Source organism: Opisthorchis viverrini (genome assembly GCF_000715545.1).
Source record: "Opisthorchis viverrini unplaced genomic scaffold opera_v5_121, whole genome shotgun sequence".
NCBI lineage: Eukaryota > Metazoa > Platyhelminthes > Trematoda > Opisthorchiida > Opisthorchiidae > Opisthorchis > Opisthorchis viverrini.
The window spans coordinates 139459-153848 of NW_008751776.1; the positions used below are offsets into that span (position 1 = coordinate 139459).

The 14390-nt window shown below is 44.6% G+C and overlaps 2 protein-coding genes across 2 annotated transcripts in view; one reads left to right on the plus strand and one right to left on the minus strand.

Annotated features, from left to right (window-relative positions):
* The window catches only part of T265_13924 (hypothetical protein), a gene marked incomplete at both ends in the record, with an annotated part of 6896 nt that extends 5686 nt beyond the window's left edge, over positions 1-1210 (plus strand). The window contains 2 exons of the mRNA XM_009171192.1: positions 824-996; positions 1045-1210. Coding sequence (XP_009169456.1) covers positions 824-996; positions 1045-1210 — 339 coding nt within the window. The remainder of the gene's footprint in view (positions 1-823; positions 997-1044) is intronic.
* A 9204-nt stretch (positions 1211-10414) lies between these two features.
* Positions 10415-14390, minus strand: part of T265_13925 (hypothetical protein) — a gene marked incomplete at both ends in the record, with an annotated part of 53240 nt that continues 49264 nt past the window's right edge. The window contains one exon of the mRNA XM_009171193.1: positions 10415-10428. Within this exon, the coding sequence (XP_009169457.1) occupies positions 10415-10428 (14 nt within the window). The remainder of the gene's footprint in view (positions 10429-14390) is intronic.

The window sequence follows — 14390 nt, forward strand, 5'->3', positions numbered from 1 at the left end:
AAAAAAAAACAAATTAGTTTGCAAATGAGTGTATATTCGAAGATTTGGCTTTGTCTATTTCGTTTCAGTTTCGGTCAGCAGCTCAACCACGATCCCGTTAATTATGAGGTCTAGATAGTTAAGTTTCAGGGAGCGAACCCGTTTGGGCCCAGGGAATTACTGTAGTCCAAGCGCTCCACTTCTTGTGGGTAATACTGCAACGCTAAATGGCATAACACATAACGAGTATCACGGTTTCGTGAAACATGTTTAGTGAACTCGTACGAATATTCTACCTTAGACTTCACTACACACTTGTTTTATAACTGTGGCTCGTCTAATAAACTTGTCCAGACTGCGATCTCAAATTTTGGCACCTAATGTGGCAATAAAATTCGCCGCCATACTCTTCGTGTTTACATCACCGTCCGTCGAAAACCGAGAGAATCGCCTAGACATAAACGCAACACGGCGTGTATTGTAACTTATGTAATACCCTGGCTACCAAACGGACAATTAGATGGCTAGCTGTACATCAAGATAATTACGACGAAATTAATTGATACTCATAGATACGTTTGGTAAGTAAACTGTTCCGTAAATCGATTTAGTTTTACGGACCCTTTTAGCATTTTCTAGCTAAACTTTGAACTGACGAATTCCACCGCTCTAACAGTGTTTTGGCAATCTTAGAGGTCTCAAATCGCTTAGCCGGGTAAGGTAGGCAGTCGGTTGTTCTAGTTGACAGGTATGTTAGACGATTAACCTTCATTCAGTCCAGTTCTCAGAATAGTCAGAAATCCACGCTGTTTGAAAATACTGATGATGGAACTTGAGCAAATAGATAGACGGTCACATCCAGGACAGTTACTGGGACGTCACATCGATGGTGTCGGGCGCGTTCACCCGTTCAGACGTGAGAATTGAGGTGCACCCAGCGTTCGCTGGTAGAATATTGGTAACAAGTTTGCCTCGCATGTCAGGTGTCCGGAGTTCAAACCCCGGCACCGCCATTGGGTATGCACTGCTGAGGAGCTCTAATAAGAGCGAAACTTGAGTCCAAAGCTTCTCCCCCGTTTGGCGTGGATTCACCAGAATAATTGCGCCAGGACAGGAGGACGACTGTTCAAACGAAGGTGATGTGAATGTGAACAATAAACGGAGCTCTAACTCACCTCTTGGCATGGCCAAGCAAGATTATCGGCTAACAAGCCTACCGACAGTAGTATAAGCGAGATTACATCGGTCACTTGTGAGCACCAACGTCGTGATGTGATTGCATTTTATGTAAGATATGTCAAAGAGTAGGTTATTTCATTTAGTACGTACAAGTATGCTGACTTTGATCTTTGTAAGTCTGATTGAAGTGATTCCAATCGAATGGCTTTTGCGACAGACAGATAATGGGAGTTCCAGAAAAAATTTCAAAAGATAGGCTTACAGAGATATCCTACAGTTTTGCGCGAGTCAGGTCTAAATGATGACTACTGCATGACTACTTCAGAATTTATTGGAGTTAACTTGAGTTAAACAAGAAGGAACTGTTTCAAATGAAATTGACCATGCGCGCGAGGTCACTTCATGCTCTGAAGCCAAAAGGCATCGTAGAGCTGTTTTCCTTTCGGTAGTGTGTAGTACACTACACTCTGTGGGGTTTCGAATCGCAAACATCTGGTTAGAAGCTCAGTACCTTACCATTCTGCGACGAGAAGCTGATTGACGGTGGTTAAACCACACTTAGACAGGACATAGCAACATTCCAGTTCTTTTCCACAGTTTGCTTTACTTGTTGGATGGGTTGTCAGGTGACCAGCATAGGTCTTCTTTCCAAGATATCGTCACTCGAGAAGTCATGCAAATTACTTAAGAGCTATTTTCCTGGGTGCGAGTTAACCACTTTCGTCAGACTACGCATGGTCAAATGCCTAGGTTCGTTTTTACGCTAGTGTATCGGCGGTACATAACCTAGACACACCTGGCAATGACATGCGAGCCGATCGCGCTCGCAGTACTTCAGAACAGTGCATCCATCTTAGCTATCACGTCTGAAGAGGTGAAAAATTTTTCACTTCTCCATGGCTTTCCTGGACCACAAATTCCTATTGTGATCCGTGACTCCACTGTCCGCCAAAATGACCTGGTCGAAGGTTACGCATGCGAATTGAGGTTCTTCAAAACAAATCTAAATCACGAAGGAAACTACTCACAAGGTTGCTGAAAACTCTTCGACAGCCCACAACCGATTTCGCCCATTTCGGGGCTCATCAGGTAGACGCAGCCTTCGAGTTTCCATCAACCTTCTGTTCTACTTGAACCCAAATTGCACTGTTTTCGAGAAATGAGCTCATTTACAAACCAAATTGAGTGTATTTCTCGAAAACAGTGCAATGTGAGTTCAAGTAGAACATAAGGTTGATGGAAATTTGGGGACTGCACTCCAAGAAAGGTGAAACCCGTCGTGGGCTGTCGAAGAGATTTCAGCATCCTTGTGAGTAGTTTCTCTCATGAAAATATACTGCGATATCTCGAATATCGTGCCATCTGAAACATGAGGCGGCCTATATGCAGCACATTCAGTTGTAGAACACCATAAACGAGAGACTCAGTTGAGTTGTAGCTACCCTTTCGCCACATACATGATTGTACAGGTCACCGCCACTCGCTGGATCACGAGATCTATTTTTTTCCTTGCACCCACAAATCACGCTACAATCGTGACTAACTTGACTGCACAGCTCACGGTCAAGCCCTTCATCCCAAGACCTCGTTTTTTTCCCTAATAGTACAAACCACGATACACATCCGATATCGACGGCCTACCGACTGATAAGGTAGCAACAAGTCATGTGCTGACACCCACACACACGCAAACGTCCTACAAATAGGATGCCAGCACAGCAACACGACACAACTCAACAGAGCTTCGCACGTCGCCCAGCTCGGAGCAGAGCCGCTCAGGATTCTTACGGCGTTGCAGTCACGGGTATCCAGGACTACGTTACAACAGCGAAGAAGACACGAAACCTGCATCCGGATTTACAACAGGATTTATCAAACTGTACCTGCAAAACGATAAGTCCCTTGTTTGCATATATACCTGTTGTAATAATTTTACTCAACAAGCGGACATTGTTAGTGCTCCCCGTTTTCTCGTTCGTATAACTAGTTTTCGGGTTCCGTTAGAGCATTAACGGAGTCTCTTGTTAAAACCAAATTGATTTGCAAATGAGTGTACTTCTCGGAAATCGAAATAATTTTCGTCTGCCTACATTCTTTACCGTTGTATCCTGAGGAAGAGTGTGCAAACTTACTTGATGTAAGATTTGGACAAATTGAAACCTGCATATTTTTCTCACAATATATTCCAACATATCAGGATACAACAACATTTTTGTGGTGAATGAAAACACTTCACTAATGGTTTAGCCCCTTTTGAACCTGTCAGGTAGGCATAGCCCCTGGCCTCTCAAGACATGGATGATATCGAAATCAAAGAAAGAGAATCGTTCAGCTGTAACACCGTTACGGTGCCCCGCTGCGATGCCACCCGAAGGAAGCACGAGGGTTGGGATACTACCAGGTTGCCAAAGCCTAGACAGGGGAAGTCGGGAGGCCGATGTCGGGTTCGAACCACGGACCTTTCGGTCAGTAAAGCCGCACTCTAACCACTGAGCTATCCCGCCCCAGGGGATATCGACACCCAGTTCCATCATTGTGTGCAGTCACCGCTCGAATAAGCTGAACTTTTTCATTCGATCGAAAAAAATGTGAAAATGTTGACCACTGGTTGTACATGACATTAAAGCAACCCATAAACCTTGAAATTTAGAGGCTTTGGCCACCACATATTGTGATGAATCATACCAAGGTTGGTTTTGCAGTTCTGACAGGATTCAACGAAGCGCACATCATAGCTTGTTTGGCAAAAAGCCGGACGAGAACCACCAACTTTCTGTCTAACTGTGCACCCTAATTGCTTGGACATGTGTGCTCGAAGAAAAAAGCAGACTGTAAACCAGACGAATTTCCAGTTAGGTGAGGGCTTCGCAGACATGCTATGATGACCAGTGCACGCCTGTTCGTGTTTTGGTGAACCATGGACCAGCTGCGTACTTTCTTGTTCAGCATTTTCGCACCAGCCCTCAAAATTTTCAAGGTGGGAAAAGAAAAAAGAGAAACTAAGACTGCTGCCCGACGAAATGTCCAGTGATATTCATTACGCAAAGGTAAAAGATTACTCAGTGTTAAGCATTTGACGGTCCGTTCTAGTTTGTAATTTTTGCCAACTTGTTGGGTTTCCTCGTCCGTTCTTTTTTGTGTGTTGGCGCACAAAGCTCAAACTTGTCCTGCCGGATGGATATCGCCTCGGTAAAACCAAGTTTCGAATTCGCGTCAACTGTTGTATATTACAAAAAGAATAGTACGCAGATTAACCGAACTAGGCAGTATTCGCCGACTCTATCGGACAATCGGCTGATATATGATGCCTTGAACGAGTATTCCAATGAGTACACACAAAATCTGATGCTAAAATGTTCTTTAGTTTCATGCTTAGTCTCGATTGTAAGATTACCCATAATTTTGGGGACATGGAAGACACTTCGAAACCTGTACAGAGTCTCCGCGATAGCTTTTCGTTCTCAAGGTTATTTCTGATCGGCGATTCTCAGATTCTCGTTCTGCGTTTCAGAGACTGTATGGTATTTTGGATGAGCGCATACTTTGGTCTACACGTAATACACTACTCATGAGATTGCTGGAAGTAGCCTGCGACCGGTTTTTATTTCTTGTAAGTCATCAGGTACGGGTAGTTCTTGAGTGTCCCTCAAACTTATGCACTACGTGAACCTGTATTGGACAGGATTTGACGCATACTTTCATTTGCACAGGAATTTGCTTTTGGCAGGGTACCCAACGGAATCCAGCTGAGTCTCTGGTTTACGACAGTTCACTTTACATTCAGCTGAAGCGGGCCATCATAAACGAGAGATATAGCTGGATTCCATTGGGTCTCCCGCCAAAAAGAGATTGTTTATTGATAGGATTTTGTGGCCTTAACTCGGATTACAGCTTACTCCTCGGGACAATCCCCATTGCGTAACATTAATGTAAAGTAACAATACTAATGCCGTGTAATATTCTTCTAGTATTTCTCGGAATACGCCATGGTTTCTTCTGGTTAGTTTAAAGATCTAGAAAGCTGATAACGTTCTGGAGTTCTGACTCTAGAGTGAACTTGATAACTGGATGAGTTTGAATGAATTCTGTCCGAATTTTATTGGGTCTGAGTTCATTTTGGGCGAGGGCGATTATGTCATCGATCTAGCGCCCAGGTTGTAGGTAAGCTGACGTCCTTCAAGCCACCAAATGTCCAAGTGACCCCACGGTGACGCCGTTTTTCTGTCTGAAGATCTGATCGTTGAATCCAAACTTGATATTGTGCGGATACAAGGTCGGTCACTCGTTGGTCTGTAGGTGACTAGTCCGTTAGCTCGGCCCGATTCATCATCACCATCATCGACAGCATGACATCAGTGTTCAACACCAATGCTTCACTGCCGTACTTCCCGATTAGTCTCTTTAAGTAGCACTGGGAGCGTATCTCCTCGAATGATGGAGCTAAGTGAACTTAGGACGGTTGCATACGTAAGTTACGCTAAGCAGTAGCCCAAGTAGTTACACGGCCGAGTAAATCTCTGCGACAGTCTGGTCGGAATGACTTCGCTCCTGATTGACACAAACATACCACACAAACAGGGTGTAGACAGCGCTGTGTGATGGATTGACGACGACCCGGTCACATAAAGCCACGCGCCTGTGCCCGCCTTCGTTTCGTACTGCGTGTGTAAACCACTGTGCGAATGAAAGACGGTGTACCACACGCTTGGATATTCAGCCAATCAACACACGAGGTAGGCACGCGCCTAATGGCTATTTTTAGCTCGCTGACTAGGTCCCCACCCGACTCGCCTCATCATCCCACTCAGCTGTAGCACACCTTCGGTGCCATGCTACCACAAGGAAGCACGAGGACCGGGATAATGCCAAGTTGCTTAAGCCTAGACAGGGGAAGACGAGAGACAAAGGTAGGGTTCAAACCATGGACCTACCGGTCAGTAAATTTGCCCTCTGTCCACAGTCACCTCGCCCCCTTGTATCCATTTCACTGTAACAACAGAAGACAAGCGCTGATATCATCAACCAGCTTAAAGACCTGTCTCCAAGGCATACTTCAGAGCAAATGAAAGCACTTTCCACTTTCCCGATTCTAACATAATAGAGTTTGTCAGAATATTACGTGAATGACGATATTTACGAAGAACATTGTGCTGCCTGTTCACAGTTCATACCTGCGGATGATGTTTTCGACCGAGATTACGGTGTCATATGCTGTCGGCATCAAGTTTAACGTCTGGTGCCAATTTTTCTGACTCGATAAAAACGTCAACAGGATTTAGCTACCTGATGGTTGTAATCCACTAGCAATCGTTTGCTAAAAAAGTGTGACAGGGCTCAAATGGGCCTTCGATTTTATCCAGAAAAGCAGTTGCCACAGCAACATGAGAGGATGGGACAAGTACAAATAAATAATTCGGATTTGTGTTGAAACTATAATGGGGTGAACGAATAGCAAAATCGATGAGAAATTATGATGACCTACAGGTAGATTACGAAGTGTACCAAACACGCCACTTACAATCCAGGGAGAGGTACTGGAAGTTGTGGAGCGTTTTACGTATCTTGGAAGTTGAATTAGTTCTGATTGTGGTGTGACAAATGAGGTCAAAGCAAGAATCTGCAAGGCTCGGGCCGCAGAGTGGTTCATCCATGAATCTCAAGAACATGTGTATCAAGCTAAGGTACGGGCTGTTTTGTTGTATGGCTGTGAGACTTGACCTATTTGAGCAGCGGAACTGAGACGTCTTCAGCTGTTCGACAATCGTCTCAGAACCATAGCTCGTGTGAGTTGGCGTCGGCGAATCCGTAATGAGGCTGTTAGAAAGCGCGTTTTTCGTTGTGCAACGGGTACTTCCATTGAAGAATGTGTGCGTTGGTTGGGACGTGTTGCGTATACCGAAGAGAGTGTTGTTTTCCATGCCCAACTCAGAGTGGCGTAAACAGATTGGTGGCCAACCCCTGACTTGGCAGAGGAGTATGAAGGAGATCACGAAACGCTTAGGTGCTACTTGCTTTCTAGAATGGGAACCGCGTGATCCTCCCTGTGCCTGGTTGGAGACACTACAAGATATAGCTGCCAACCGATGTCAGTGGCGTTCTCGTTGTCAGTTTCTATCCAGACTGCCTGAGTGAATGTCTGGAGGTAAAGGCGGCTCAGAATGGTTGTGGTAAGCCAACACTAAGTCCCTTCTTCGTCCACCTTTATTCTTTTCTTTACAACAAGGCTTTCAAATAAATCATGGTTGTACGGCAGTGAAGCATCGGCGTTGAACACTGATGTCATGCTGTTGATGACGATGACGAACAAGTGGGCTACCGGGAAGTACATTTTCATACGGTTTCAACCCAGACCAGAATATGTGATATTACGTGACGTTTGCCCTCACCAGGTGCTCACCCACCCAACTGTTACTAACGTTTTCGCTAGAGGCGTTACAATGAGCAGGTAGTTATCACACTATGTTCTAAAGCTAATTTGCCTGTTACCGCCCCATGTATAACCCTAAGAAGAGTGTAGGGAGAACACAGCTGAGAGCACTATTAAGCGCACACACCAAAACCCTTCAGCACGTTTGTTGTATACCAACTAGAATCAAACACACCAAGACTCGTGTCCCAACTGCCATCTATGACACAATCAGTGGGCAAACCAAAAATAGTTTTTTTTTTCTCAGAAAAGGTGAGCGCCAAGTGATATGCAGACAATATACCGTAATGTCTAGCGGAAACACCGCATAAATCAACTTTGTTTGTCGTCATACTACTGATCCATACATTGTATTGATCAGTTCAATTGGATTTTGTTTGAACGATGGCTGTTCACCAATCGGAATGCTTTGCTCGTAGGACTCAATCGCACATAATCGGTCCTCTACCCTCCCCACAAATCGGTTAAAAATCGACGAATGAGTCGCATGGACAAATGGCGGCGCAAAAAACAATGCCGAACTGCTGAAGCTTCCCATCAAAAGAATTCTTCGGTTAAGAATTACTGTTCAGTTATTATTATACTGGTGAAATTCCTAATTTTGGTTAGTCGGTAAGGTATGAAATTCCAGTAGAACATCGGTATCTTCAGTAAGGACCCAATTCAGGTGACGTAATACCCATCGTTACGATCAACATTGATCTTGGACAGGCTCCACGTTCAGCACTGACAACGACTACCCATCGAAATGATTAGCCTTAAAGGGAAGGCTTGACGAACAACGCGTGGGAAATCTAATGTTCACGAGAGAACCACGTCCTCGAGCCAACCACCACATTACTTGATGTGTGTAGATGAGTGGCGAATAATCGTGCCAGTATTAGAAATTACCTAGCCGTACGGTGACGAACAGTCTTAATGCACGTCGTCGAGCAAGGTTTGACAAGAGAAGGACAACCAGCTCCGTTCCCCCTCACTAGAACCTATAAAACTTTCAGCCACAATTTGCTTTCTGGCTTCGGGATTAGCTATGCAGAGTGGGTCGGCAGGGCGACATTCCATCGGCTGATGAATGTTCAAAAAGGATAATAGCCAGCCAACCCCCTAAACGGGCCGGACGAACATCGATCAGGACCGTCAACGTGGATCGCCAAAACAACGGCTAATGAATGTTCGTTAACTGTCCGTTGAAAATACGTCAAGTTAATACGGACAAATTCTTGGACATATGGGTAGACTGACGCTCCAGATCCCACAAAGAAAATCCTTTCCAGGATAGTATCCAGTTACGGAAATTCTTCGATTTTCACTAACGTTTAGAAAAAACACCCCTCAGCGACATAATCTCTGGCTCCTGAATTGACCAGTTTTGCCGCACCCTACATGGAAACATCGAAATTAGCATTGGCCGGAGAGGCTCAGATCTCCCAGGATGAACCGTCTCCGTCGATCAGACACCTTGACAGTTCTCGACAGTATTTATCATGGAACTAACTAGGCTTTCTAACGGAATTGCATCGATTGTCCGGAAAAAAGTGATCCTATTCTACCTCATATTGATTTTTCAAATATTCTTATCTCTCACTCACACAAGTGTCGGACGTATCATCAACATGATATCGATAGTGATCAAGGCGAGATGGCCCGAATTTACTGACCGAAAGGTCCGTGGTTCGAACCCGACCTCTGCCTCTCAACTTCTCCTGTCTAGGCTTGGGCAACCTGGCAGTATCCCAGCCCTCGTGCTTCCTTCGGGTAGCATGGCAGCTAGGCACAGCTGAGCGATAGTGAGTCACCTTTAGTTCAGTATCAATGCTTCGCTGCCGTACAAAAAGGAAAATCGGGAGGAACACCTGTCAGACAATCTGAAAAACAAAGATACACCATTCAGATAGGACCCATGGCGGATGCTATCGTTCTCTTGATAAATGTGCCAACACTTAGCAAATAGGGACAGGTCTGTATCGATTAGAATCGAGACTGCCCACCTAGGCGGACAGTCAGCACTGGGCATAGCTGACAATTCTGGCAACGCCGTAACCGAAAGTTGACACGCTGGGAAGCTCGCAGTTTCACCAAGACAGTAAGTCTCCCAAATGAACGTAGACCAGCTAGAGATTAATATCACTTTAATTAGTTCGAATTACAATAAACAAGGAAAGAAATCCACTTTCGAAGACCTTGTAAAATAGGTTGCAGCACCACGTGGTACACCGGTCGGTTGGCAAGTGGCTTGCATACGGTAGTACAAAGTTGATAAGAAGCCTATAAAATGGAACACAACACTAGGAAGTAACAGTGGGTTAAGCCTAGATGGGGCGAGATAATTAGGCAAACAAACATTCCAACGAGCTAGCAGTAATGACAGTAGTAGGCGAAGTTACGGAAAACATGTGGTTGAAAAGCAGCAGCAGCAGCGCAGGCGTCTCTGTGAGTAAGTGTGTGTGTGTGTGTGTATGAGGACCAGACTCAAGGCACATGTTTCCGAACCCTGATGGAGAAAAAGCCAACGAGATATTGGAACTCGATAAAGTAAAATCAAGTGGAGTATAAATGCGTAATATGAAAAAAAAACAATTCGGCCGATAGATGTGTGCAAATATGTGGGAAATTTAAATTAACTGCGCATGTCCCAAGTGGAAAAGGGAAGCGGCGAGGGGGGGATGCCAGTTGATGACCACTAGCACACAGTAGAGATGGAAAAAAGGAAAAGAAATAAGCCAGGTATGTGGGTTATTCATGAAATAACAGGAAACAGGAAGTATTGCGCCCAAAACGCCATGCGATTTTTAGCCAGTTGTAAACTGAGGTCACCCGAGTTTGGACGAATCAGTCAATGAAACCTGAAGTGAGAAAAAGCAATTTATTACAGGGTCCTGTAAACATACGTGGATTGGAAGCACAAACATCGTAAATGTATTCAAGTTGCCTACGCAGAGGCAGTACATTTTGGTAGACCCCCAAGAAACAAGCTGACGGATAGACTGAGATGAACAATTCTCATTCATGTTTTATGGATGACTCAATCACACAGGATTATTTTTCCTCAGCCGGAATCATGTCAGCTGTACCTTGACTTCTTAAACAACGCCCTGAATGGTTACTCTTACAGATCAAGCACATTGAGAGGGATCAAGATAGACAGTCATGCAAAGGATGGACAACAGAGATCATTAATCAGTACCGACATAGAAGTCTATTTGAATTTGATTTATTCTACTACGGTGCGTGTTTCATGGGTGTAACTCAATGTAGTTCTTTGTGCGATGATCAGAGCCGAAGTTTGCGCAAAGTTCGAAGTAGCTCTGCTTCCAACGACCAACTGTCTGAACTTCCGAACAGCTGATGCGATATTCCATTCGGATAAGCCATTGTGGCTTATCTGTAGTCCTCAAAACTGTTTGCTTATTGCTGTTCCGTTGTGCATACTATGCGCGGGTCCACTGCTCGTTCTTCTATGCAAACAACAAAAGTTGTACACCGTAACAGAGGTTCTACCGATGAAGGGTCTCACCTACGAGACAGTATACAACAGACTTTCTTGCAAGGCACGGTCCATCTTTAGGAAAGCTAGCACAAACAGGGACGATAAAATATCGATAGGTATAACTATTTAACTACAACAAGCCGGCGCAGTCTGTCTAAGAGGATGTCTAGCAAATTATATACGTGAGTTTACACCGGTTGTTTCGAGGTAGACAACACGTACGCTTGATGAGACACGCTCAGCGATGAACCTCGCTTCAAAATACAGAGCACAATTGTATGAAACATTTCAGACTGCTTTCTAGATGTTTTTTTCAGTCTGTTATTAGAGTAAGACTTGATCAGCGATGAACCTCGCTTCAAAATACAGAGCACAATTGTATGAAACATTTCAGACTGCTTTCTAGATGTTTTTTTCAGTCTGTTATTAGAGGTAAGACTTGACTAGTTCTGACACAGCTGCCCAGTGTAGTTTCGGACCGGTGGCATGGACCAGGGTGATGTGAACGAATGGAATCAAAAATTCCACCAAATCGCTCTCTTGCATCAGGCTACTCGAGGATAGTTTGTTCATGGAACAACTTTTACAACACACGGAATGGTCCAGTGCATCTGCCTTAGTCGAAGAAGCACAGCTCGACTAAAGTCACCAACAGTCCTACCAGTTGGCCACCAAACGATAACCGTTAGCATCAAAGAAGTGGGTGAGAGCAACCGACTCTGCACTAGACGACTGGTTGTTTGTACTGCAGCATATGGCGATCAACTATGTGGACAGAAGGATGAAGACAATACCAAAGCTATGCGCCGTAATGGGAGCGGGCTGATGTTGACCAGAAAGACTACCGCGTGTCATATATGGGTTTTCCAGTGTTGCTATGCAATGCATATACGCCATAAAAACTGCTGGAGTCTGGAGTGACAACCGGAATTCTGCACCGAACACATGGAGGTGGCGATGCGCCTCTGGACGCTTGTGAAGACAGTAAAAGGCATATGTCGATAAAGTTCCCATACAGATCTCCCGACCGGCCGACGGAGATACGAGTACCTCGGGTTGTTCGCGGGCAAGCGCGTGAGAAGCAAAATGCATACGATAGCACATGGTGAGGCTCTGTTTACTTTCCCATACCGGAACACACATTCTTTCAATGTGCCCAGTAAGTATACTTCAAAATACACCGGCATTCTTGTGCCTATCGTCAGTTGGACACTGTGATTACGGGTAACGAAAGAGTTGCCACAAGCTAAGTCTACAGAGTAAATCAGAATTATGAACTTCCTCGTTCGTTTGAATAATGAAACAACCAAGAGTACTAATCAAGATCACGAATAATCGGGTACTTTATGGGATACTATCACCGCAAATCAATATTTCGTATAAAAAGGATGAATGAACATTCATCTAAGTTGTTACTTGAAACAACTTGGCCAACGTCCAAACTAACTACAGTCAGTGGTCCTCATTGAAAAGTCATAATTATCCAGCTGTGGGCGTCAAATGATCAAGATAATACACATGATAGGCGAAAAAATTAACCGATTCGAACTACTGTCGTTCCAGTTCAGCTGGATATGTCGTACAGCTATAGTCAAATATTACTTGTGGCCAGTCATTGGATTCGAGGAGACTGTCCCAATAAATGCGCTCGTGTGTGGATCCACGAAAAATGCAAGCAGTAATGGTAGTCATCATCGAACAAACTGCAAGGATGCCTTGCACTAGATAAGAAAGCTGTGAAAAGCGTTCCTGGACGAATCCCTCGAAAAAAGATTATCTAAATGCAACACCCCTTCGATGTCTATCTAGCATATCACCTGGAGGAAGGGCTGAGATACTAACAGGTTGCGCAAGCCCAAACAGAAACAGTCAAGAGACCCGAATTGAGTTTGAAACGCTGAGCTATCTTGACCTCGAATCGCTTGCCTTAAAACAGCCCTTCAGTAAGCCACATCTGGTCACCCGGCAATAGTATTTATTGAAGACAGCTGCAGTGTCACTAGTCAACCCAAAAATCTGACAGGTTACCGACGACAGAAATACACTGACGAATAGTCACAACATTTTGACCTGATAATCGATTAAGGTAATCCCCCAAACCTGTGTTGTTTGATACAGTTACCGTTTGTCATAGTTCTGCGGTGGTGTAGCACATCAGAATCGGACAGAGTTGCTACTAGAAACTGAACTGAATGAAGGCTGTGAACAATGGAGAACAGCGCACGAAAGATGTGAGGCCAAGTGTCATCACCTCATCATGTCCTTAAGGGAAGTTGTTTTTTTACCACTGAGTAAAGCTATGGGACGCAAATACGGAAGAATGGGTGTGGCAGATGTATTTTCTTTTGCGATAACCTACAAGTCCTATCCGTAGTAGACACGGCACAGTGACCGATGAACGTACAAACGATATTAATGGGATAAAGAAAATAGACGTGGGATAAACACCCCCGGGGGGTGTTTCCTTCAGCGGGAAACTGACAATCCAAAAAATGGAACAGCGTGAATAGCAGCTTAGTTGACTGAACACGTATCCGGTAAGCGAGAGGTTACAGGTTAGAGTCCCGTCGTGTGTGTGTTCGTATTCACATCTAATATTTCTCAAGTCTCTGTTTCCCCAGGAATACAGAGAATACCGAAAGGAGTGCAAAGTCGAAATAGCCTCTACTGATAAGCGTTCCAGGATCCAGCCACATCTTGATAACAGCTAGCCGCTCGATGAACGTTCCCTTTTAGGAACCTGGTGTGAGCCACTTTAACCCACCTGCCACTGTCACTCAGGCTTAACAACCCCGTTACAAGCTAAGCGACGGATGAGCTGGCAAATGGGTTATTAGGCCCCACTGATGACTCAAATTGTTACGACACTAGCATGAAACCTGTATGGTCAGGTTTGCTTGTGTCTGGACGAATCAGAATAGTCAAATAATCTCACGCACTTTCTCACAAGGTGTGGAGTGCACTGTGCTGTGTACTGGTCGAACACCGATTGAGACAACTACTTTCTCCTCAAGTAAACAATTTCAAGGGTTAATTCCTCTTGAGAGAGAGAGAGAGTGCAGAATTGAATCGCCCAAGGAAAATTCAATCGTCCACGCATTCAGCATATCGTCGGCATATTTTTATGAGAGAACGATGATATTTTGGTGGGCCTTTATGTCACTCGTTTCTGATATCTCTCTTATCCGTCAATATTCATCACTAACACTAGTCAAACAGATCATGGTTTGCAACCTCCAGTTGGTGGCAGTGACGCGAATAGCTGCATCAGCGCCATGTTTCGCACCGTGTGACAATCGTTACGCAAATAAAAGCGTG